At 44.5% G+C, this 25168-nt stretch overlaps 1 protein-coding gene across 3 annotated transcripts in view; it reads left to right on the forward strand.

Annotated features, from left to right (window-relative positions):
- Dennd5a (DENN domain containing 5A) overlaps positions 1 to 25168 on the forward strand; it is a 76038-nt gene that overhangs the window by 49131 nt on the left and 1739 nt on the right. For 2 of the 3 annotated variants that reach the window (XM_085692883.2, XM_085692882.2), the window contains 13 exons: positions 508 to 601; positions 4961 to 5092; positions 8692 to 8844; positions 11152 to 11236; positions 15069 to 15153; positions 15431 to 15559; positions 19312 to 19433; positions 20517 to 20662; positions 21208 to 21326; positions 21673 to 21854; positions 22363 to 22445; positions 23092 to 23215; positions 23762 to 23930. In XM_085692883.2, the coding sequence (XP_085549009.2) occupies positions 508 to 601; positions 4961 to 5092; positions 8692 to 8844; positions 11152 to 11236; positions 15069 to 15153; positions 15431 to 15559; positions 19312 to 19433; positions 20517 to 20662; positions 21208 to 21326; positions 21673 to 21854; positions 22363 to 22445; positions 23092 to 23215; positions 23762 to 23930 (1623 nt within the window). The remainder of the gene's footprint in view (positions 1 to 507; positions 602 to 4960; positions 5093 to 8691; positions 8845 to 11151; positions 11237 to 15068; positions 15154 to 15430; positions 15560 to 19311; positions 19434 to 20516; positions 20663 to 21207; positions 21327 to 21672; positions 21855 to 22362; positions 22446 to 23091; positions 23216 to 23761; positions 23931 to 25168) is intronic. The other variant, XM_085692884.2, reaches the window with a different exon arrangement.

Genomic DNA, 25168 nt, shown 5'->3' on the forward strand with positions numbered 1-25168 from the left:
TTAAAAACAAATACGGACAAGACCCAAACTATGCAGGTGTCAAGAGTGTTTGTCAGTGTTTGTCTCCACTGTTTTCCCAGGACTCAGAGGCAGCCAGGCTGCAGGTGGGTTAAAACAGCCTCATACTTGAACCCCCATATAAAATGGGTATTGGAGAAAGTGGATAATGTGGCTGGATGGTTCTTTTCTTTTGGAGATGAGTATATCTAGCCCAGACAGCTTTGTATCTGCATGTGAAGTTTGGTAGATATTTCAAGACAAATTAATCTTTGGGGTGTGCTCTCTCTTTGTAGCTGCTCACCCTAAGGACTTTATATTGCCTCCAGTGGCTTTCTGTGCTCACCATCAACTGCTCAGACATTCTCATTCTCTTTTGTCAGTTGGCTTTACTTTTTAGTGGCTTTTTTTTTTCTATTTTGAGACAGGGTCTCTCTCACTGTGTAGACCAGGTTGGCTTAGAACTCATAGAGTAGTAGATATTCTTAATGGCCTCTTTGATATTGTCAGGTGGACAAAAAGGAACGCCCCTGCCCAGTGGAGGCGGAAAGACCGCCAAAAGCAGCACACAGAACACCTGCGCTTGGACAATGACCAGAGAGAGGTATGACACCTTGTGAATGGCAAGGGCTCCTCCTGCTCTCACGCCCCACTTGCCTTTTGTGTGCTCTACCAGCAGTGGCCCTTTCTCCACAGAGAGCTTAAGTGTGGACCTTGTATGTTCTCTACTAATTCCCTACTGAGTGTAATAGAAACCTCAGAAGATGGCAGTCTGAAGCTTCGGAGAAATGCCTTTAAAATTAGGACTTTTTGTATGTTAGGAAAGGAACTAATTTTATTAAGATACAATGGAGGAAAGTGAACTGGGGTGAGTTCTGTGGAGGACTTTTCCCTGTGTCTTAGGTGACTGTGATAGTTAGTTCTCTTGCCGACTTGACACAGTCCAGAATTGGGGGGGAGGGTCAGTGTCTAGATTAGGTTGGCCTGTGAGCATGTCTGTGGGGGATTATCTTGATTACCTTAATTGATGTGGGAAGATCCTTTTGCTATGGGTGACACCATTCTCTGGGTAGGGAATCGTATAAGAGTAGAGAGAGCAAACCAAGGACCAGCCTGCATGCATCCTTGCTCTCTGCTGGTTGTGGATATGATGAGATCAGTTCCCTCAGGTCCTGCTGCTGGGACCTCCTGCATGATAAGCTGTGATGCACATCTGTGAGCCCAAATCAACACTTTGTACCTAAGTTGCTCTTGTCAGGATATTTTATTGCAGCAATTGAGAAGAATGGAGATTGTGGACCTGACTTTATTTATCCCCCTATGTGGATAAGGAGATGTAGTGACATTTCAATTATATTTTAATAATTAAAGACTACCTGAAGATGTGAGAGTAAAACAGCCCCACTGGTCAGTCTTACAGACCAGGTAATGGTAACACACACCTTTAGTCCCAGTAGCCACAATGGCATGCACCTTTAATTCCAGTACCCACACTAGTTGCAGTAGAAACCGGGCGGTGCGTGCCTTTAATCCCCACACTAGAGAGGATTATAAAACAGGAGGAAACAGCTCTCAATGCACAGTCTCATTTTGAGATTCCAGGAGGCAGGATTGCCACTTTCAGACTAAGGTTGAGTAAGAGCCAGTGGCTGGTTGCTTTGCTTTTTAGATCTTTAGGTTGAACCCCAATTTCTCTCTCTGAGCTTTTATTAATCATGCTTCAAGGAGAGGGAGGGATAGTGTCTTACTTAGTTATTGTTCTGCTTTGAAGAGATGTCATGACTAAGGCAGCTCTTATAAAAGAAAGCTTTTCATTGTGGACTTGTGTACAGTTTCAGAGGGTTGATCCATCAAGGTGAAGGCCATGGTGGTAGGTAGGCAGGTAAGGTGCTGGAGTGATAGCTGAGAGTTTACATCCCGATCTTCAGAGAAAGAAAAAGGGGGCAGGGAGAGAGCCCAGATTGGGCTTTTGAAACCTCAAGCCAACCCCCAGTGACATTCTTCCTCCAACAGGGCCCTACTACCTAACCCATGGTTCTTAAACTGTGGGTCGTGACCTCTTTGGGTTGGGGGTTGTACATCAGATATTTTCATTATGATTCATAACAGTAGCAAAATTACAATTATGAAGTAGCAACAAAAATAATCTTATGGTTGGGGGTCACTACAACATGAGGAGCTATATTAAAGAGCCACAGCATTAGGAAGGTTGAGAACCCCTGTCCTGACCCCTCTCAAACAATTCCAATGATTAGAAACCAAACATTCAAACATTGGAGCCCATGGGGTCATCCTCATTCAAACCATCACAGTGGTATTGTAGATTTATTTCCTGAATCCTCTCTGCTGCAAGCTGAGTTACTGCTTCTTAGCATAGTCTCTAGTTTTAAACTAGCTGAAGACTGCTTTAGATTTGTTGCGAAGCCTTTCAGGAACTTAAAAAACATTGTGATTTTTCATCTTAAACCCATAAAATTCAGTCAGGAAGACTATTTTCATGTGTGTCTAGCACCTCAGTAAGTTGGAAAATAGCTTGTTTTCTTGACTTTTTTAAACTTTCTTTTTTATTTATTCTTTGTGTCTTTCACATCATACATCTCCGTTCCATTAATTTTCCTGTCCCTTCATATCTGCCCTCTGCCTTTGCAGCCTTTCCCCCAAAATAAAATGAACTAAAATTTAAGGGAGGGGAAAAAAAAGAAAAAACAATCTTATTATGGAAGCTATAGTATGACATAGTGAGTCATGCAGTAAACCCTTTTATCCATACATTTTTACTTTTTTTTTTCTTTTTAACTTATTTTTACTCTTTGCAAGTGTTCATTGCAGAGTCATTGGTCTGGTTCGAGGCCTCTGGTTTCTGCTACACTATCAATGGTGGGCCCTCTCTGAGATTCTTTTTGGATATCCTGTTCTTGCCCTGTTTGTGGAGATCTTGGAGTCTGTAGCTTAGGGTCTGCAGAATTGGTCCTTTCACATGCTCCTTCAGATCACAGACTGGATGTTGGGGTGGGCCAACTTGTAACACACTGGTTCTGAGCCTGAGTAGTTGCAGGGTTTGTCAGCCTCCCTTGTCCTCACCACTAGGGTGAGCTCTCCTGCATTGCCCTGGCTAGTTCACTCCTTGCAGTGATGAGCAAGGGGCAGCACTAGTTCCCCTGCTTCCATGTCCTCGGGGTCAGTTCTTCCACATCTACACCTTCAGAGCCAGCTCTACTAGGCATGCGTAGGGGCCACTTTTCCAAGTGCTGCAGCTGATGAGGGGAGGGACAACTCTCCTGCTCTTCTGACCTCAGTGCAGCTCTCCTACATGCCTCAGCCATTGATGAACTGTGGGGAGGAGAATATCTCCCCTACCCATGCTGCCACCTGACAGATTAGTAATGGGGACAGCTCTCCCAAGCTCACAACTTCTGGGCTGGCTCATCCACACCTCCATCAGCAGGACTGGCTCTATTGTGCTGCCCAGACAAGGTATGGGGCCTGCTCTCCTGATGGGGAGCAGGGACAGCTCTCCAACCTACCTCAGATGTTGGTGGCTGTGCTGCTGGGTGACAGATGAGTAATGGGCACGACTCTCCCATGCTCAAAGCTCTGAGGCTGACTCACTCTTGGCTGTTTTTTAAAGAAGTAAATGAAAACATGAAAGGCTGGTTGTAGCTCAGTGCTAAGAACTCTTGTCTTATAAGGGTAGGCCACTAGAGTTTCACCCCAGCACCACAAAATAATTTTTTTTTAAATTTAAGGTATAGTTATGAAATTTTTACTTCTGGTCTATAAATTATGCTTAGACTTTTGTGCTGTTGGGATAGGTTAATTGATACTGATGTTCTAAATCTTCTGCCACACTTGAGTTCTCCTGTTTTTAGCTGCGTTTGTTATACTGTTGGTCAGGATCACTGACTGGGGTGAGCATCTGAAATACTAAGATGACAAGGAGGCAGCCGTTTCCTCAGAGTATTTGTATTAGGGAGTTGAGACAGGTACACAAGTAAATCAATCTTTTGAAGGAGCCATGCGAAGGGCAGATCCTCTCACAATCATTGGTGAGAGAATGTGAAGATCATTTTTACTGGGATAATCAACAAACAACTATTTGGAGGAGGAACCTGTGTCTGAGGCCTTAGGGCTCAATAGTTTTGTTACAGAGAAAGAACAGCACTTCCAAGTAGAGGACAGGATCTAAAGCTGTGTGTTATATAAAGCAGGCTGTGGAAGACTTTTGGAGGAGAGAAACAGAGAGCGGGATAGATAGCCAGTTAGGAGGCAGATAGCAGTTGGCAGTAGGGGTAGATTAATGGGTCAGAACATAAAATGGACAGGGTTGTGGTACTAGAGATAATATGGAGGGGGGCAATATTAGGATAAAATGCTGGCCATAAACCTGAGATGTCAAGAATGCCCTTATAGTTTATGAAATTGATGTGGACTCTGTATTAAACAGCATACAAAGAAACAGCAACTTGCTGTAGAAGAGTAGAAAGTATGGTTGTTTCCTTAGTTCCTGATTTAGCAAGATTAAGACAAATAAATCCTTTTTATATGGTGAGACTAGTTCAGTTCCTTTCATCATGGTGGGTGAAACGATTATCACAGTCACATTGCGGTTTGATTGGATTTGTTCAGTGAGCTGTGTATGCAGAAGCAGGCATGTCCAACCTGTGGACTCCTGATTACATGCGCCCTGGGATGCAGCCTAATGTAAAACATTGTGGGATCAGTTTGTAACTTCACTGCAGGATTCTTAGGTATAAACTTTGTAGAGGAAAATATCATGTCATAATGTCAAAAAGTTGAATATGCCTGCTAGTATTTGTGCGTGCATTGTGACTTTAAATCAAAGGTAATTTATTATACCTGGTCAGCAAAACCAGAAATCATATTATTTTGGTTTTTTCCTTTAGTGCAAGAATGGTTTCTGTACATGGACATAAAAGGTCTTTGCTTTTTCTGTTTGATGTAGAAGTACATCCAGGAAGCCAGGAATATGGGCAGCACCATCCGTCAGCCCAAACTGTCCAACCTCTCTCCATCAGTCATCGCCCAGACCAACTGGAAGTTTGTAGAAGGCCTGCTGAAGGAATGCCGCAACAAGGTGAGCTGAGGCTACTGCTCCCTTGGCAGCAAAAAGGAGATCATTGCTTGGCTCTAAGCACTCCTTTTTTAGTTAAAAAATGTGTGTGTGTGTGTGTGTGTGTGTGTGTGACAGACAGGACAACTTTTGTTTTTTTTTTGAGACAGGTTTTCTCTGTGTATCCCTGAAACTCTCTCTGTAGTTCAGCCTGACCTCAAACTCACAGAAAACTGCCTGCCTCTGCCTCCTGAGGGCTAGGATTAAAGGTGTGTGCCACCACCACCCAACTAAAGTCAGGACAGCTTTGTAAGTCACTTCTCTCCTTCCCTCTTCATGAGGTTTCTGATGCTTGAACTCCTATGGTCAGGTTTGCCTGGCAAGCCATCTGACTGGCTCCACTCCTTATATAATGGGATAATACTAACCTTAAAATCTTGTGGCCTTATTAATTACAGTTTGCTTTGCATATGTGGAAATGTTTTTGTGTCTCCGTTGTGATCTGACAGCAATCACTTTTCATGTCTGGAAATAATAGTTTGTGGGATTCTTACTCCATGTTAACTCAGCGTTTGTTGTTATTCAGTTTAAGCTTAGTGGTTTGGATGCTTTTCTCAATACCAAAAGAAAGATTAATTTTTAATATTTAAGTCAAAATGTAATATAATTGGGGGAAGATGCTTGTTCATTCCCAGCCACTTAGACCCAAAGTAATCACTCAGAAACTTTATTATTTGCAATACTGTTTGGCCAATAGATTAAGCATATTGCTAGCTAGCTCTTACATCCTAAACTAACCCATCTCCATTAATCTGTGCATCACCATGAGGTCGTGACCTACTGGGAAAGTTTCAGTGGGCTCCAGCGGAGACATCTGTCTCCAGCTTCTCTGACTTACTCCACCTACTCTCTCTCTATATATATCTCTTTCAGCCTGGCTTTACTTTGTTAAGCCATTGGCTGAAAGCAGCTTCTTTATTAACCAATGGCAATAAAATATATTCACAGCATACATCATGTCCCACATCACCTCCCTTTTTCTGTCTAAATTAAAAAGGAAGGTTTTAACTTTAACATAGCAAGATTGCATATAACAAAACAGGTATCAAACAAGAATTATAGTTACAATATTTATATCTACTTTTTTATCATAACTAAGGAAAGCTATATCTATTCTTCAACTCCATGAAAGACTCCAGAAATATATAGTATTACCTAAGTAAACAGGAAGTGCGTTGTACGCAACTTCTAAAACTCTAAAATTGACAGAGACATATTACTGCCTGAATAGTCACCCAGAATTGCTCTGTACCATTGGGGCACCCATCTTCAGCCTACAAGCCCATAGTATCCAGCAGACTTTTCCATGAAGCAGGAAATTTTAAGACAATTCCACCTCTGTTGACAGTTTGACAGTCACTTTCTACAGGATGTCTGTCAGACTCTTTCATGAAGCAGGGACCCCGAAGGACTGTCTTACCTTCATTAGACAGCTTCAGCAGTCATTTTTCTGTGGGTCCTGCAAGTCTAGTCAAACAGTTCAGGAAAGAGCATTTCTTGCCCAGATGGCTAATAAACTCTATGAGGAGCCTCTTCGATACCCATCATCCTCTTGAAGTAGATTGGTGCTGCCAGGAGCAGATGTGTCTCATTGTCATGAAAAGTCCTAAGTTCTTTTTTTGTTTGTTTGTTTGTTTGTTTTTTTGTTGTTTTGTTTGGTTTGGTTTGGTTTGGTTTGGTTTTTTTGAGACAAGGTTTCGCTGTAGTTTTGGAGCCTGTCCTGGAACTAGCTCTTGTAAAGCAGGCTGATCTCAAACTCACAGAGATCCGCCTGCCTTTGCCTCCTGAGTGCTGGGATTAAAGGTATGCGCCACCACCGCCTGGCTGAAAAGTCCTAAATTATTTTTTTTTTCCTGTTTGTTTGTTTTTTGCTTTTTGAGACAGAGTTTCTCTGTAGCTTTGGGGCCTGTCCTGGAACTTGTCAGGCTGGCCTCGAATTCACAGAGATCTGCCTGCCTCTGCCTCCTGAGTGCTGGGATTAAAGGCATGCGCCATCACTGCCCGGCTTCCTAAATTCTTAAAACATTTTAAATGCCGTATTTTGTAGTCTTTGAAAGGTTTGAAGATTATCTAACTGAAATATATCTCTGTATATCTAGAAAACCTAACTAGCGTGACTACAAGCTTGACTATTATAGATGACTATCTATTAACCTATATTTCTTAATTTTATATTACATTTTTAAATGAATTGTACAAACACAATACCTTAATTAAGAGCAGAAGTATACACATAACAAAATTATATTGATATAATGTAATTTCTTTCTCTCTTTTTTTGTATTTAAAAAATTTTAAGATAGGGTTTCTCTGTGTATCCCTGACTGTCCTGGAACTCACTCTGTAGACCAGGATGGCCTCAAAATCAGAGATTTGCTGCGTCTGCCTCCTGAGTGCTAAAATTAAAGTCATGTGCCACCAGTGCCTGGTCTATAAATGTAATTTATAATAAAAAAATCCTTATACAGTCATAGTATCATAATATTTAGAACAACTCAGATGTTTATTCTCTGCTGCATCCTGATAGTTATTCGTGAAATTAGAAGAAATTCTTACTATAAGAAAGTTGGGCTGGAGAGATAGCTCAGTGGGTTTTTAATTCCACTGAATAAGAGTGAATATTACCCAGATATTTGGACCAAATTAAGCAAGCTTTATTTTCTGTCACACAGGGCTAGCTCACTAAAGCAGGGTTCAAGAAAATAGCATTGAACATAGGAGAAGGTGGTGTTTATATTAGCCCCAAAACATCAAGGGTTTTGGTTACATAGGAATTTGGCAGAACATTTCAAAATTATTTGGTAGAGCATCTTATCAGGGTAGAGATTAGGGCATAGAGTGGGGAATATGTCAAATTCCAGAAAATGGGTTAAAAAAATTGTTTTAAACTGACAGTTGGTTCTGAGTTGCTTGTGATTCTCCCATATGTTTCCTTTCCTGCCTTCGAGAACATTGTTGATACAGTTCTTGAAAGGGTTCATGTTTCTCAATCATCTTTGACATTGATGATGTTGTTACATATTTACAATAAGCATTTACAGAGTTTTACCCGAAATTATACTCAATAACTTCTTGTCTCCTTGAGGGTCATTTCGGATTTATTTCTAGGTTGTACGTGTGCTTGAAGGTTTGTTCAGCACATTTATTCAAGCAGTGAGAATGGGAGAATATCAGGTGTGGGCTGAATAAAGGATTTTATTCAGCTCTTTTCATCTCATAAAGGCAAAGGCTTGACTCCAGAGTGATGAACTCCCTTGCTAGGCTTACATGCTGGTAGCTGTGTTTTTTACCTCCTCTTTCCTGGACTTTGAAAGCTTGCACTCCCCATACCTGACCTATATGTCAGTAAGTACACTGTTCCTGGGGCTTCTTCATCTTGTCCTTCCCAGCCCAGCACTTGTGCCTTGCAGGCTGCCACAGCCCTCTGCAACTGTGTGTGGTCTACTCACTGTAGGGCTCTATCCTGCTTTCCTGTGTGTGGTCTACTCACTGTAGGGCTCTATCCTGCTTTCCTGTGTGTGGTCTACTCACTGTAGGGCTCTCTCCTGCTTTCCCATCCCTAGACCAAGAGGATGCTGGTGGAGAAGATGGGCCGAGAGGCTGTGGAGCTAGGGCACGGAGAGGTGAACATCACTGGTGTGGAAGAGAACACCTTAATTGCCAGCCTCTGTGACCTTCTGGAAAGGATCTGGAGCCATGGGCTGCAAGTGAAACAGGTAATGGTCTGGCTTCTGGTTTCACTTACTAGTCTCCCTTCCCAGTGCTTCTCAAGCTTATTGACACTCTGTAGCCCTTTAGTGCACCATGTGTGGTGACCCTCAGCCGTAAAGTTTTTTGCTACTTCATAACTGTGATTTTGCTACTTTTATGAGTCATAATATAAATATCTGATATGCAGAATCTATATTTGACCCCTATGGAAGGGTCGTTTGATTCCCCCCATCAAGGGGTCTCCACCCACAGGTTGAGAACTGTTGCCCCTTACTATCTGTCTGGCTTGGCTGGCTTTAAAACGGAACAAAGTGCTTCCAGAATGAGCCATGAGACAGCTAATAAAATGTGAATTCAGCTTTTTTTCCTTAAGAATGAAATTTATACTTCTGTGTTTTTTAAAACTTTAAAAATGCCATCTCTCTTGGGAGTAAGCTGCAGGTTAGTTTGATGGATTCTCTAGCTGTTGGCTCTGTCTGAGGTAGAATGGGTGCGCCAGAGATCAGGAAGCACCAGGCTCTCACTGAAGGGTGAACATCTAAGATCCAAGAGGCGCGTTCCCTGATGAGGAGCTGCACTAGTGGGTTGTTTTTGTTTTTTGTTTTTTTGTTTTTGTTTTTTTTTTTGGCCACATAATACTCAGAGAATTTCCTTATTTCAGTGATGTACTTTTAAGTGGGAGTCAAAGTAGCATCTTTGTTTAATGTATTTGTTTAGAAACAGGGTCTCATGTAGTCCAGGCTGGCTTTGAATTCTTGTATGCATTAGAATAACCTTGAACTCCTGATCCTCCTGCCTTTACCTTCCAAGTGCTATTACAGACATGTACCACCCCTGGCTTGTGTAGTGCTAGGAATCAAACTCAGAGTTTCATGTATGCTAAGCAAGCACTCCACCATTTGACCTGTATCCCCAGCCCTTTGTGCACTTAATTTTTTTTGGGGGGGGTGTTGTTGTTTCTTGAGAAAGTGTTTCTCTTTGTAGCCTTAGCTATCCTCAAACACACTCTGTACACCAGGCTGGCCTCAAACTCAGAGATCTGCCTGCCTCTGCGTCCCAAGTGCTGGGATTAAAGGTGTGTGCCACCACTGCCTGGCCTTTTTTATTTTCTTCTTGAGACAATGTCTCTCTGTGTAGTCCTTGCTGTCCTTGGATATCTGATCCTTATGCCTCCACCTCTGGAGTGTAGAAATTATAGGCATGGATTGCTACAATGGGGATTTATGTGGTGTTGTCTTGGTGTCTGCTGGGCAAGCACTCTACCAACTGAGCCACATCCACAGCACTGAGACAGTGCTGTCCTAGTAGTAAGTACTGAGATATGATAGCATCCATCATTATTACTTTTATTAAATACAAAACTGAAAGACTTTGTAAAAGTATTATAAATTCTGTTACTAACGTAATACATACTATATTTTCTATTAACCACATAGGAACATGACCATGAATCTGAAATATTTGTCATCTGTGATAGTTATGAAGGCTGGGGAGATGGCTCAGTTGGTAAAATGCTTTGCTGTACAAGCCTGATGACCTGAGTCCAGTCTCTAGAACTCATGTAAAAAAAGCTAATAGTGGTGAGTGCCTATGGGGAGGAGGAGAGGCAGGCTCACTGGACAGCCAGTACTTGATGAACTTCGGGTCAGTGAGAGAACAAGGCTTAAAAAACAAGATGGGGCTGGGTGGTGGTGGCGCATGCACTTGGGAGGCAGAGGCAAGCAGGTATCTGTGAGTTTGAGGCCAGCCTGGTTTACAGAGTAAGTTCCAGGATGGCCAGGACTGTTTCACAGAGATACCTTGTCTTGAAAAACCAAAACCAAAACAAAACAAAAGAACTCCCAAGATGGAATTAGGTGTGGTGGCACATAATTTAATTCCAGCGCTCAGGAGGCAGAGGCGAGAATCTCTCTGAGTTTGAGGCCAGCCTGACTTACTCATCCCAACCTGCAACGAAGGGCAAGAATGCCTTTAAATATAATAGGAAGTTTAGAAGCTGTTTATAGACTCTCATAGGCTAGGCGTATGTTCTGTGGGCAAGAACTGACCTATCTCCACCAGAGCATTTAGAGATTGTCTTTTACTTTCTTAATTATGGGTCCTTTCCATGCCTTTTGTATTTTAGTTGGGAGCCATTTCAGCTTGTTGTTCTTTTCTGTTCTGTTTCTCCTGGATTTTAGTAGAAGATGATTTGTGTACATTGTGTGTGTTTGAGGGAATTGAAACCAGACGCAGCACTAATACTTGTAGCAAAAGCTGGTGTTTGCATGCTGGACATCATAACAGCTGTTCATCCCTCCCATTGGTTCCAGGGGAAATCAGCTTTGTGGTCTCACCTGTTACATTATCAGGAAAACCGGCAGAGAAAACTCACATCGGGAAGCCTCAGTACCTCAGGTAAGGCCTTCTGCTCACCTGTGCAGAGAGTATCTCAGCTCACTCTCCTGCCCCTGTCCAGGCCAGTGACGCTTTGGCTTTGAATGTTTTCTGTTTTAAAGATAAAGTCACCTGGCTGGAGAGGTCTCGGCTTGGTAGTTAAAGAGTGTTTGCTGTGGTGTTGGAGGGAGGCGGCTCAACAGTTCGGAGCATGTGCCACTCTTCCAGAGGACCTGGGTTGGGTTCCCAGCACCCACGTTGTTGCTCACAGCATTTGCGGCAATGGTTCTGGGGGACCTACACCCCTTTTTCCGGACCTGAATGCAGTGTGCATATGTGCAGACATGTAGGCAAGACAATTGTATACATAAAAGAAAAATAAAATCTTTTTATAAAAAAGTGCTCATTGTTGTTGCAGAGAACTAGAGTTCAGTTCCCAGCACCCATGTTGGGTAGATCACAATCTGTAACTAGATTTCCAGCTCAGACATCCTCTTCTGGTCTCCATGGATACTCAAACACAGTGTACCCCCCCATACACACATACACACAAATAAAAATAAAATAAATCTTTTTTAAAAAATGGAGCTCCCAGGCTTACCAAAACAGAGCATCGACTGTACCACTGCAAAACAGGTTTGCTTTCATTACCTATTAGTAGATCCCATTATTTTATTTTCTGTTTTTTTCTGAGATGGGGTTTCTCTATAACTTTGGAGCCTGTCCTGAAACTCACTTTGTACACCAGGCTGGCCTCAAACTCAGAGATCTGCCTGCCTCCCAAGTGCTGGGATTAAAGGTTTGCCATCATTGTCCTGCTTTTTTTTTCTTAAGATTTATTTATATAGTCAGGCAGTGGTGACGCACACCTTTAATCTCAGCACTCGGCAGGTAGAGGCAGGTGGATCTCTTTGAGTTTGAGGCCAGCCTGGTCTACAAGAGCTAGTTCCAGGACATGCTCCAAAGCTACAGAGAAACCCTGTCTCGAAAAACAAAAACAGCGAAAAAAAAAAAAAAGAAAAAGAAAAAATTTATTATATATACAGTGTTCTGTCTGTATGTTTGCTTGCAAGGCTTACAAAGGCACCAGATCTCACTGTAGCTGGTTGTAAACCATCATGTGGTTGCTGGGAATTGAACTCAGGATCTCTGGAAGAGCAGCCAGTGCTCTTAACCTCTGAGCCATCTCTCCAGCCAGTAGACCCTTTTGATCAGTAAAAGCATACTATTTTGGCTTTGAAATGGGCCATACATTTAAAAAAAATGAAATTGGGTTTTACTATGGTCCTGGTGTTTGCAAGAACATATATGTTTTAACATCTTTTATTTCTCTGAATGAGCATGGAAATTATTCTATTAGTTAAGACTCTGTCCTTCCTTGGAACTCAAGTCAGGAGCCCAGTATGAACAAACCTCTATATTTCCTGTCTGTTTCTAATTTAATAAAAATGTCAGACTGGGAGTGCTGCTCCGTGATAGAGCCTTACCCTGGGCTCAGTCACCAGCAGTGAGAAAAATATTGGAGTTGATTTTTTTGTTGTTGTTGTTTTTTTGAGACAGGGTTTCTCTGTAGCTTTGGAGCCTGTTCCTGGGACTCACTCATTTTGTAGACCAGGCTCCCCTCGAACTCACAGAGATCCACCTACCTCTGCCTCCCGAGTGGTGGGATTAAAGGCGTGTGCCACCACTGCCTAGCTGGAGTTCATTTTTAAAAGCTTTTAATTAATTTATTTCTCTTATCACATATATGAGTATTTTGCCTGCATATGTGTGTGTGCACCACGTACATGCCTAGTAACTATGGAGGTCAGAACAGGCATTGTGTTCCCTGGAACTGGAGTTACAGCCAGTTGTGAGCCACCATGTGGGTGCTGGGTAAACCTTTGGTCCTTGTTGCAGAATTATTTGATCACACCAGTGAGCCCTGAGATTGTGTTATTTACTGGGAAAACCTATTTCTAGTTGTGGTGGCTCAGCCCTAGCACACACCTTTGATTTAAGAGTTTCTTCTTGAATATTCTAAATAGGATTAAATAAAGTCAACCATAGGTCAAAAGTCAGAGCAAGCAAGCAATTGATAGGAAGTGAAGGTAGGATTGCTAAGAAACAGTCACAGAGTAAGGGGGTGTTAGGAGGACGGGGAGACACAGAGAAGAGAGGAGTACTACCTTGAGGAGAGGTGTTGGAGATGGTGTGGGAGAAGCCGGTGGCTTCTGGGATTTAGCAGAGATGGTCAGCAGGTGCCCTCTTTGCTACTCTTGAGCTAGCAGGTGTTTACCCCAGCATCTGGCTTCTGAGTATTGGTAAATTCAAACGGTTGCGATTTTGTTAAAAACAACAGATTCTCTAGAAGATCAGCCAGTGCTCTTTCTTTCTTACTTATTTTTTTTTTTTAATGTGTAGCCCAGGCTGGCCTCGAACTCGTGATCCTCCTGCCTCTGCCTCCTTCAGCAAATCCTACCGGCGTGAGCCACCACAACCGGCACCAGTGCTCTTTCTTAACTGCTTAGCTTTCTCTCTAGATCCATCTCCACCCTGCAAAACAAAACAAAAACAAATACAACCTGTAGTTTGTAAGGGACTACAGGGACCATCTAGTCCAGCTGTTTTACTTTATGAGGAAAAAAACCTGAAGTCCCAAAAGGAACAGGATGTTTATACAAAAGTCTAGGTTGGGAGCAGACTTCTGTCTGCTCATCTATGGTCCTTCATGCCATTCTGAAGCATTTCTTCCCATATGTATACTGGTTCCTTTATAACTCTCTTTATGCCCTCCTTTCCTCCTCCTTGTCAGAGGGAGTTTGGAGCTTTTTTTTTTTTCTTTCTCTTTTTTTCTTCTAATTTTGGCTCTTTGAGACAGGGTTTCTCTGTGTAGCCCTGGCTCTTCTGGAACTTGCTCTGTAGAGTAGACCAGACTGGCCTTGAACTCAAGAGATCTACCTGCCTCTGAGATTAAAGGCATGCATCACCACTGCCTGGCTTTTATTTATTTATTTTTAAACGACAAGATTTCATTGTGTTCCCCTGGCTGACCTGGAATTTGCTATGTAGACCAGATGGCCTCAAACTCACTGAGATCCATCTGCTTTTGCCTCCCCAGTGTGGGGACTAAAGGCATGCATACCATGTCCAGTCAGCTATTCTTAATGGTAAAGGTAAATTAAGTGGAATTTTAAAAAATGGACAAGAACTTCATGCCCTTGAACCATTCAGGTAGCTCTGGATGTAGGTAGATAATTGGCTGAAGATCAAGGACAGACATTCTTAAAGTAGCCTCTGAGGTAGTTTGGTGTACTTTGTGGGTGCGCGAGTCTGAGTCTTCTCAGTTACTGCTAAGCAATAAATTGCAGCAAAATATTCTCAACAGCTTGGTGATGGAAATGCTAAGCTTTAAACATAGGGCCTGGCACCAGGTCAGAAGTGTGGCTTCCCTTCTGGAAGACCTAAGTGTTCTGGAACAGGTTCATTCTGGAAAATTCTCTTGGCACTTTTGAAGGCAGAATTTTTAGTGAGTGGTAGCTCCAGGTGGAAGTCCTGCTTTCCTGGGTCATGTTGTAATTGCACATGATGAATTGAGAGCCAGATCTGTGCTCAAGTCCCTTCTGCCACAAAATCAACTTTGCTGTGCCTCACTGTGTTAAGTGGGAAGACTGCACCCTTTTTTTGACTTTCTTGAAAATTATTCAAGAATTAAATAATATGCAAAAAATCTAATCTCTATTAGAAATTTAAGAATGTTTGTGAATGACTGATTAAGGTATTAGTGATATATCCCACTGTTTGCTATAGAATTTGTGATTTGAAATATGAGCAAGTTGGCTTTTTGGATGCTCAGGTCTCTTTGTTGTTCCAGGAATACTTCTTGATTCAGAACGGAGAAAGTCTGATGCCAGTGCCGTCATGTCTCCACTGAGGATCTCCCTAATTCAGGATATGAGGTCTGTCTGTGCTCATCGTGAATCAGCCACTGAAGTCTTGTCTCAGCTGTTGCTTGGGTGTGACGCTCAACCCACAAGATCTTGGGGCTGTAAAGCATTTCAACTAACCCAGATAATTAGGAAGTCTTCAGTATTGGTCTTCGTGTAGTTTATGAAAAGGTGGTTTCCCTGGTATTTTGGTGAACTATAACAGGCTGTCTTACCTACCGCCTTTAGTTTACAGTGAGGCTGTGACAGTGAGTTCATTTCCCATCCCACTCTACACTTTTCCCCTTAGGCACATCCAGAATATTGGGGAAATCAAAACTGATGTGGGAAAGGCCAGAGCATGGGTTCGACTGTCCATGGAGAAGAAGTTACTCTCCAGACACCTGAAGCAGCTTCTTTCAGACCACGAGCTCACCAAGTAAGACCACTCCACTTGGAGGAGAACAGGGTTCCAGGGTTGGCAGGGGATGAAAAGGGGGAGTGCATGTCACTGCAGCAGTGTGCAGTCAGACTCAGGCTGTGGACAAAGTCCCTACATCAGCAGAGGTGTACTTCTTTCTGATCCCCTCCTCTCAGTCTGCATGCCTAAAACCAGTGGGTCCTCCTCTTCTTCCTGGTACCTTTTGGTCATGAGGCATTTTTTTCTTCTGTTTCTTCCTGTCTCAAGAAGCAAAGGGTTGGAGAATTTAAAAGAAACTTCCAAGTTTCACCCCCTTATCTCTTCTCTGAGTCTGTGGTCAACCCAGAACAGCAGTTACATTTGTTTCTTCCTTGACTGAGCCTTCCCAGAACTTTCAGATCGTCTCCAGAACCTCTCCCTCCACACCTCCCACTAGGATAGGGAGGGAGTCCAAGGTGCTCACATTTCCCAGAGCCACCAACCCGTAGTCCATGCATCTGTGACCCTCCCCCCAGACTGTTCCAAACCCAGGAATAAGAGTTCCTTCTTTCTCTGCCTCTCAGATGACTCCCCCGTGTCCTTTCAGATACATCTGGCTTTTTGTAGTTTGTTGTTGTTAGTGGTGATGGTGGTGGAGATTAAGGACCTTACACAAGTGAGGTAAATGTACTACTTGGACAGTAAGTCTTCAGCCCCAATCTTATTTTTTTTAAGCCCTAGCCCTATTAAAGAGGACATTAGCTTAAAATTCACTCAGTGCACAGTACTTTCTTACTGATGTTCTGACCCTTAAACTATTCCAGTGACTAGAAAATGAGATTTGCTTTCACAGATTGCACTTGGGAGTATAGGAGAGAAAGAGTACTACATCAGCAGAGTCCCCTGGTGTTAGCCCATATGGCATTGCTATAACACAATACCCAATGTTGGATATTTTATAAAGAAAAAAGATTTACTTATTTTACAATAAATGGGATGCTGGAAGTTCAAGATCAGGCAGCCACATCTATTCGACCTATGGTAGGGCTTCCCTGGCTACATCGCAGCACAGAAATGGTAATCCCCACATGCAGAAGGGATAAAGTGCCTGGAGTGGTCTTGGTTTATGTTAACCTTCTGCTCTCGTGAGCACTCACTCCACAAGAAGACCACCGTTAGCCCCTGCTGAGAGTGCTGCTCCTCTGGCCCAGGTGCTTTCTTTTAGGTCCGACATTTTAGTATTGTACCTCAGTATCACCACACTTGGGCCCAAACTTCAGCACATAGGCCTTTTAGGGAGTTCAGTCAAACCATGCCCATCCCGCAGCACCCATCCTGTATCTTTCTCTCCAGTTACTCAGGGCTGCAACATGACATGCGTTCCTCCTTTGCAGATGTCTCCAGTTGTTCTTGTTCCCCTGTGTGACTCTAGGCTCATCCTCTCTCCGTCTACCAATTCCTTTAGGACCTAGTCAGAAGTTTTCTTTACCAGAGTTTTCCCGATGCCTGGGCTGTTTGTCCTCATGAGGCATTTGCGATAGCATTTGTTGGTCCCTCCTTTACCACTTATATACTACGTTACCTATTTGTTTGCTGATTATTAAAGTCTGCTTCCATTGAGAAGGTGAACTGTGAAGGTGAACGCAGCATGTTGTGAGTATCTAGAAGACATCAAGCAGTGTCTGTGAACTGTGTGCCTGACTGCCTGCCCAGGCAGAGTTAGTCTTGGCATTTTCAGCTAGCTACTAAGACTGTTGGTAGCTTGGAGACCGAAGAAGGTGGAGGGGGCTTCATATTCATGAAATTCATTGAGCCATAAACTCTAGAGGAACAAGTAGCATCCCTGTTCTGAGTCCAGATCTCCTTGACCTCTCCATGGTGATGTCCTGCTGGTGTGTAGTGCCCCCCCCCGCCCCTTACCTTGACCTCTCCGTGGTGACTTCCTACTGGTGTGTAGTGTGCGCGCCCCTTACCTTGACCTCTCTGTGGTGGCTTCCTGCTGCTGTGTCATGCTTCCTTTACCTTGAAACTGCTGTGTGGTGTTGTATAGCTGCAATTGTTCTTCTGCTCTTTTATTTTTCCTCCTTAAAAAAATTACAGTATTCATTTATTGTGCCAGTGTGTGTGTGTGCATGCATGTGTGTGTGTGTAGGTCAGAGGACATCTTCTTGGTGCTAGTTCTGTCCTTTCACCATGTAGGTGTCAGGGTGGAACTCAGATTTCAGCCTTGGCAACAGGCCCTTTCACTCACTGAGCCATCTCACCACCCTGCCTCCTGTTTTCTCTCTCCCCCTGCTCTTTGAAGAACGTTGGCTTCAGCAGTCTTCCATCCTCTGCATGTGTGCCATTTCTTTGTCTCTGTCTTACTTGCTTTCCCTCACTTGATCTCACCCACTCATGCCTTTAGTCACCTCTGAGTAGGTGACTTCCATCTCTGCAGCTTGTAGCCCTGCCCATTCTCCCGAGCTCCAGTCCTGTATTTATTTCCATTAGACCATAGGAATAACTTGGAGAGAATAAAGCAGGCTTCACATCACATGGTTAAGTTCCTTACAGGTTTGCAATGTCATTATTGTTCTCTATGAACATCTTGACATCTTTCCCACTCTCTCCCAACATCCACAGTCCAGAGTAGAGTCAGTTTTGATGCCACTGTTCTGCCCCCTTTACAGAGGCTGAGTCCTTGGCTCCCACCTTCCCTGGCTGCTTGCTTTTTTTGCCGCTCTGTTTTATTTCAGTCCTCATCCTCTTTTCAGCCTCCCACCACACCAACTAAAGTTCCTAAAATTGGCCGTACTTCCCCTTTACTTCTAAGGCACAATGTAGAAACCCATTACTTAACAAAGCAAATTGCAAGTCATTAGCCTGAGGATGTAGGGTCTTCCTTTGTTTTGTTCTAGCCTAACTTTCCAGCCTCATTGCTACTTGATCATTTCTGGGCTCTCAACTCTAACCACTCTGATTTCTACACTTCCTTTCCCTGTGACTTAGAACATCTGTCTGGCACTGTTCTCTAAGACCCCTCTTGATCTGAAAACATTGCGGGACTAAACTCATTGTTTTTTAAATTCCTAGAAAGATCCTTTCATCTAGTAACTTATTATATGTATTGACATTTACCCAATAGAGGGCAAGCACTTCCCATCTTAGGACCTGTGGGTGAGGTATTTCATAAACTTCTGTAGCTGGTGGTGATTGTAGTGTGGGCAACTAGAATAGTTGTCTCCCCTTTTCTCTGTATTTCTCTTTGACAAGGGCCTGAACACTATGCTCTCAGCTTCTCTCCTTTTTTATGGAAGGTGCCATTGTTGTTAAACCCCAAAGGGCCTAGAATTAGGCAAAGGAATTGGCCTTTGGTGTGCTGTCTCTTACCGGTAAGCTGGATCTGAGGTAGGAGCAGGAGGAAGGCAGTATTTTGACTCTTACTTTCAGGTCTGTGGAAGGCTTGAGATGTAGCCTGGTAATGAATGGACACCACAGACCTTGTGCCAATAGCGTTGTGTTACCTCTGATGGACTGCAGACCAGTCCTTGGTTTAGAAAAGGAGACCTGCTCCATGTGACAGCACAGTAACAGCAGCATGTGATTTCGTTGGACCTGCTGCAGCTTAAGCTCTTTTCTTCTACCCCAGCCATGTGAACCGGCTGGTTTCAGCCTTTACACAGTGATCCCGAGAAGCTTGAGACTTGACATCTCCTGCTTCCTCACCCATCTGCTTGTGGAAATGAGCACGCTTAGCTTCTCTCCTCTCCCTGGCTGGGAATGATGTGTGGATGTCTTGCCTCTAACAGGAAGCTGTACAAGCGTTATGCCTTCCTGCGCTGTGATGATGAGAAGGAGCAGTTCCTCTATCACCTGCTCTCCTTCAATGCGGTGGACTACTTCTGCTTCACCAACGTCTTCACAACTGTCTGTGAGTAGCTCTGCTCCACTCCCCACTGGCCTGCGCTAGCCAGGTTTGCTGTCTTTGTACTTTATTTCCTTTTTTTTTTTTTTTTTTTTTTGGAAAAAGAGTTTCACTGTGTAGCCAAGACTGGCATCAAAACCAAATCCATGGCAATCCTCCTGCCTCTGCCTCCCGAATACTGATATGCACCTTCGCACCTGGCTTTCCTTGTATTTTCTGTTTGCCTTGTGTGTCTGTGGGAGAAGTAAGGGGGTAGCTCCTTCTGGAGGACTGTTTTCTCTGAACTTTCTCTTCTCACATCAGTGTTGTTCCAGACTCTGCTCTTGGAGCTGAAGGAATAAAAGTGTGCCAGGGAGCTACATTTACCTCCTGCCCTACACACTTCTAAAGAGTGGTGTCTCAGCATCACAGATTTGTGGTAGCCTCAAAAAGAAAGATTTCTTCCTTAAGTAGCAGGAAGAACTCCAGTGGCAATAGGTGACTTTGCTAGCCCTGCCTCTAACTCATTGTATTCCTGTGAGCATTATATGTCCCTTCTGGGGCCTCACTCTCCATTCTTCCAGAGGAGGAGAGTTCAGAATATTCTAAGGTCTTTGACCTTCATCCTTGTCTGATGCCAAAATTCTTTCTGTTCTTGGTAACCTTTAGGTTTGCTTCCCAGCTCGGCTGCCGTAACTCATGCTCTTGTTTCTGCCTTTGCCAGTCTTCCCTCACAGACACTGGGGCTCTGGGCTTGATAGGATTAGCACTGAACTGGAGTCAGAAGACCGCTTCCCTCTCTGTGGCCTGCAAAAGAGAAGTGGAAGCTATGTAAACTGCTAAGATCATTATTGGTGTGTTATTAGGGTTCATGAGGCAGGAGACTGCAAAGTACTCTGAGATGGAATTCAGTTAGAAGTTGGACACATTTAAAACTGAGATAGGCTTGCTTTCTTATTGAATGATAACCCTGGGAAGAGCGAGAGCAAGGCTGACATTTGAAGCAGCCAGGGGCTGTGCAGTGCACAGCAGGTACTGTACTCAGGCCAGTACAGCTGGAGCGGGCCAGGTCCCTCCCATCACCAGTCCCTCTGTGACTTCTCTGAACAGTGATTCCGTACCACATTTTGATCGTACCAAGCAAGAAGCTGGGGGGCTCCATGTTCACCGCCAACCCATGGATCTGTATATCAGGAGAACTGGGGGAAACACAGATTCTGCAGATCCCCAGGAATGTGCTTGAGATGACTTTTGAGGTATGTGTTATCTAGGGGTCTCAGCCCAAGACTGTGGGGACCCAAGTTTGTAACACCTGAGGTGGGAGATTTCTGCAGGACTTTGTGGAGGCCTTGTTTCACAGCCTGTGTGTCAGCACAGGACCTGTTCTGTGACAGTCTGAGGCCAGGACCAGGGTTGACCTGAGGGAAGAGTCTGAATCTTGTAGTAGTCACTGGCTAGAAGGAGTTTGTGGGAACTCACGTACTTCCTTGTCCTGGGGCATATACTGGGGTGGAGTGAGGTGTTGTGAAATTCCCCAGAGTTCTTTCAGCTGTTCCACACAGGTATTTGTTAAGCCTCAGGACCACCCTCTTGAGTGGCTTGACCCCAGACCCTGGTCTTCCTCTAAGGCTAGCATCTTCTTTCTCAGCCATGAGCTGCCTAGGAGACAAACCTGGCAGTAGGTGGAGCTGTGAGCTCTGCCCCTGCTGGGTAGCAGGCAGCCAGTCAGATTTGTGCAGCCAAGGATTGCCACTCTCCCCTCCCGCTTTTCTGATCCAGCTTCTTTTCTTTATTCCCTCAGTGCCAGAACCTAGGGAAGCTCACCACTGTCCAGATTGGCCACGATAATTCTGGGCTGTATGCCAAATGGCTTGTGGAGTATGTGATGGTCAGGAATGAGATCACAGGACACACCTACAAGTGAGTGACTCTGAGTGCACCCATGGCTGTCTTGTGTGAGCGAGGAGGAGCTTCTCAAAGAGCCTCTTGAGGGTTGACTCTGCCTTGTGTGCTTGAAAGGTACAAGACAGTTTCCAACTGAATAAACATGTGTAACATCTCTGGACATGTGTCCCAAGTCACCCAAGTGACTCAGGTAGTTCTAGTGATAACACACTGTGGGACAGAGAGTCTGGGGAGCCAGCCCCTAGTCCTAGTCTGATTTTGTAAATGCCTCTATGGATTGGCGTTGTTGGTGGCCCTGCTGAGCATCTAGGAGGATCCTGGAGAAATGAGCAGCTCTCATGGGCCATTGTTTTACTTCCAGGTTCCCCTGTGGCCGATGGCTGGGGAAGGGCATGGATGATGGAAGCCTGGAGCGAGTGCTGGTTGGGGAGCTCCTCACTTCCCTCCCTGAGGTGGATGAGAGGCCTTGTCGGACTCCGCCCCTGCAGCAGTCTCCCAGTGTCATCCGGAGACTTGTAACCATCTCGCCTAACAACAAGCCCAGTAAGTTGAGGAGAGTCTGGGAAAGGGCAGATGTCCACGAGTCCCAGTCCCAGCTGTGCAGCAGCCCCAGGAGCTACCACTACTGATAACACTACCTCCTCTCTTGATCATCATGTGTATGTGGCTCTTGCTTTGGAGACCTGGAAGAAGAATCTGATGTTCTCCTTTTTTCCATATGCCTGTTGGGGAGCGGGTGTCATTTCTGGCCTCCCCTTTCCTGGTGATGGTTCACAGCCAAGTCATGGCTCTCTTAAGGAAGCCAAGAGTTCCAAAGCAAAATGGAAAGTAAACCTGGCCAGCATCGCATAGAGATAGAGTTCTCTTAGTTATGACTTTGCCCCTAAGATTTTGGGAAGAGCTCTCTCTGCAGAAGTAGGTGGGCAAGAGTCTCTCCTTTCTAAGTTCCCACTGTCCTGCTTATCCATCCCATGGGCCTATCCCCTGTGTCCTCAGTCTCCTTCTTGGTAACATCTGAGACTACTTAAGGATGTCTGCTTGATTTTCTCAGAGCTGAACACTGGGCAGATCCAGGAGTCCATTGGGGAGGCAGTTAATGGCATTGTGAAGCACTTCCATAAACCCGAGAAAGAGGTGAGCCTTTCTGTCCTCCAGCCCAGAGCCTTCTGAGTAACGGAGTCATCCTGATATTGCAGTTACCTTGTTAGGCTCTTCAAGGTCGTTGTGCTGTGTCTAGTTCAGAGTCATCAGCAGGGTCTGCTGCGATCCTGGAGCTCATTATGTAGCCCATCCTGACCTCAAAGTTGGGACCATCCTCCTGCCCCCACTTCCTGAGTTGCTGGGATTATAGGCATGCATTACCATCCGCTCCAATACATTTGTTTTACCTTCTTAGGGATGGGGCAGACACCTTCCTTCCTCAGGAGCCTTTGCCTCAGTTGTTCTGTTTTTCCCTCCATGTTGATGACTGAGAGGAGTCTGTAGGGCTCCCCAGTAAGCACAGCCTCTTTCTTTTTCTGGATTTGCTTGTGTCTATCCAAAAAGACGACTACATTGGCTTTGTGTACTGTTGGGCTGCGTCCTGTGCGTGACCCCACTCCATCACACACCCTTCAGGGGTCCTCACCAAGAATACGTGGCCACTGTGGTTAGTGCTGGACAGCAGACAAGGGTCTTGTGGTCTTTTGCTTCATCCTGGCCTGGCTGTGGTTTAGGATGCAGTGGAGGGAGGACAGCTCAGTTAAAATTTGCCTGTCACTCACCCTGTTTTCTCTCTTAGCGTGGCAGTCTGACGCTGTTGCTTTGCGGAGAGTGTGGTCTTGTTTCAGCCCTGGAACAAGCTTTCCAGCATGGATTTAAATCACCCCGGCTCTTCAAAAATGTCTTCATTTGGGATTTCCTGGGTGAGCTGGCCTAGTATCCAAGAATGGGAAAAACATGTAGATGTGGAGGTCTGAGCTGTAGCATGGAGTCTAGCTGTAGAAGCCAAATCAGGTCTGCTCTTTGTTAGCCCTGGTTTTCTTGGAGGGATTGCTGGGAACACCCAACTCCATGCTCATCCTTTATGAGCTCTAGACAGAAGAGATTCTAAGCACCCTTCATCTAAAACTGGCTTTTCCCCAAGTCTTCACCCTCTGTCCCTGTAGGTCCAAAAGAACAGTAGAGAATCCCAAGTTGTGTGTGGTCTCCACTGGAGAATTCTTTATCCAGGACACAGTCCTTAGAGCTTTCTTGTCGCTTCAGACCAGGGAAAAATACCATGTTTATGGCAAGAGCTACATAAATAAATTTTAAAAACTGGAAACATTATTTTTAAATATGCACATTGACATCAGAATACTTGTTGTACTCTCTTGAAGCTGCCTGTGTTGACTTGGAGAGTCCCACAGCACGTGACCTGTAGAACGGGTTTTGGGGAGCCGTTGTCACAACTTTTCTGTTCTTCACAGAGAAAGCACAAACCTATTATGAGACGTTGGAGCAAAATGACGTAGTTCCTGAGGAAAACTGGCACACAAGGGCCCGCAACTTCTGCCGCTTTGTCACTGCAATCAACAACACTCCCCGAAACATCGGCAAGGATGGCAAGTTTCAGATGCTGGTGTGCCTGGGAGCCAGGTACTGCAGGGACCTGAGTATTCCGCAGCCAGTCCTGAGATCACAGCAGCAGGTCTGCTGTGCAGGGCGGGCACTGAGCACCTGGGAGGGCTCCGCTAGGAGAATGTAGATAGTTAGGGACAGTGGAGGGCTTATTTTGATGGAAGATTTAAAACCACTCCCTTGGGGAAATTGGAAGTAAGTACATGTAGTTATTTTTTTCAATAAACATTTGAGTGTCCCAGGCCGTATGGAAGTGGTAGGAAGAAAGTGAAACTGGAAATTTACTTGTCATGTTAGAAAGCTAAAGGTAGGTGGCACTTGCCTTTAATTTCAGAAGAGGCAGAAGGATCTCTGTGAGTTCCAGGCCAGCCTGGTCTACAGAGAAACCATGTCTCAAAAAAGTGTGTGTGGGGGGGAGCAGGAAACCATTTGAGTGAAACCCTACTAGAGAGGAGAGGTCAGGGAGGAGGTGGTATTGAGATGAGGCTCCCGTGGAAGGAAATGACAAGTAGGATGAGGGAAGATTAGGAAGCACATTTCAAAGAAAGTTAGGGGCCTTCAAGGCCTGAGATGGAGAACATCCCTCCTGTATCAGGACCGCAGTGTGTAATGAGAAGGCTGAAATCGTGTGGCTCTGATGTCATGGGTAGTGTGCATTGGAGTGGACATCACTGAGAGAGCACGGTGGCCAGGGAGACTGGAGGCAGTGGCGTTGAGGCCACCTGAGGAGAGTCGGTGTCATGGTTAAATACAGACTCTAAGCTGAGCACTGTGCTACATGGCTGTAACCTCAGCTACTGGGAAGCTAAGACAGGATTACTTGAGCATAGAAATACAAGGTCATCACGAGCAACAAATTGAGACCACTATCTCTACAACACAAAAGTAAAATAAGATGCTGGAGAGATGGCTCAGTGGTTAAGAGCACCTTTTGCTCTTGGAGAGGACCCAAGTTGGGTTCCCCTACCCACATGGGCACTTAACAAAAGTTCTAGAGGATCCAAGACCCTTTCCTTTCCTTCCTGGCATTGTACGCAGGTGGCGCATAGATGTACATGCAGGCAAAATACCCATACACACATAGAAGAAAGTAAAAATAAAAAGTAGATTCTAGAACCAGAGTTACCAGTCTTTGGGCACATCTTACTTTTCTCTGACCTTGAACAAGCTATTCACTGTATCTGTGAGGTGGAGATGATAATATTCTTGGCTAGCCTGGCGGTAGTGGCACATGCCTTTAATCCCAGCACTCAAGA

Source organism: Myodes glareolus, chromosome 7 (assembly GCF_982192425.1).
Source record: "Myodes glareolus chromosome 7, mMyoGla1.1, whole genome shotgun sequence".
Classification (NCBI taxonomy): Eukaryota; Metazoa; Chordata; class Mammalia; order Rodentia; family Cricetidae; genus Myodes; species Myodes glareolus.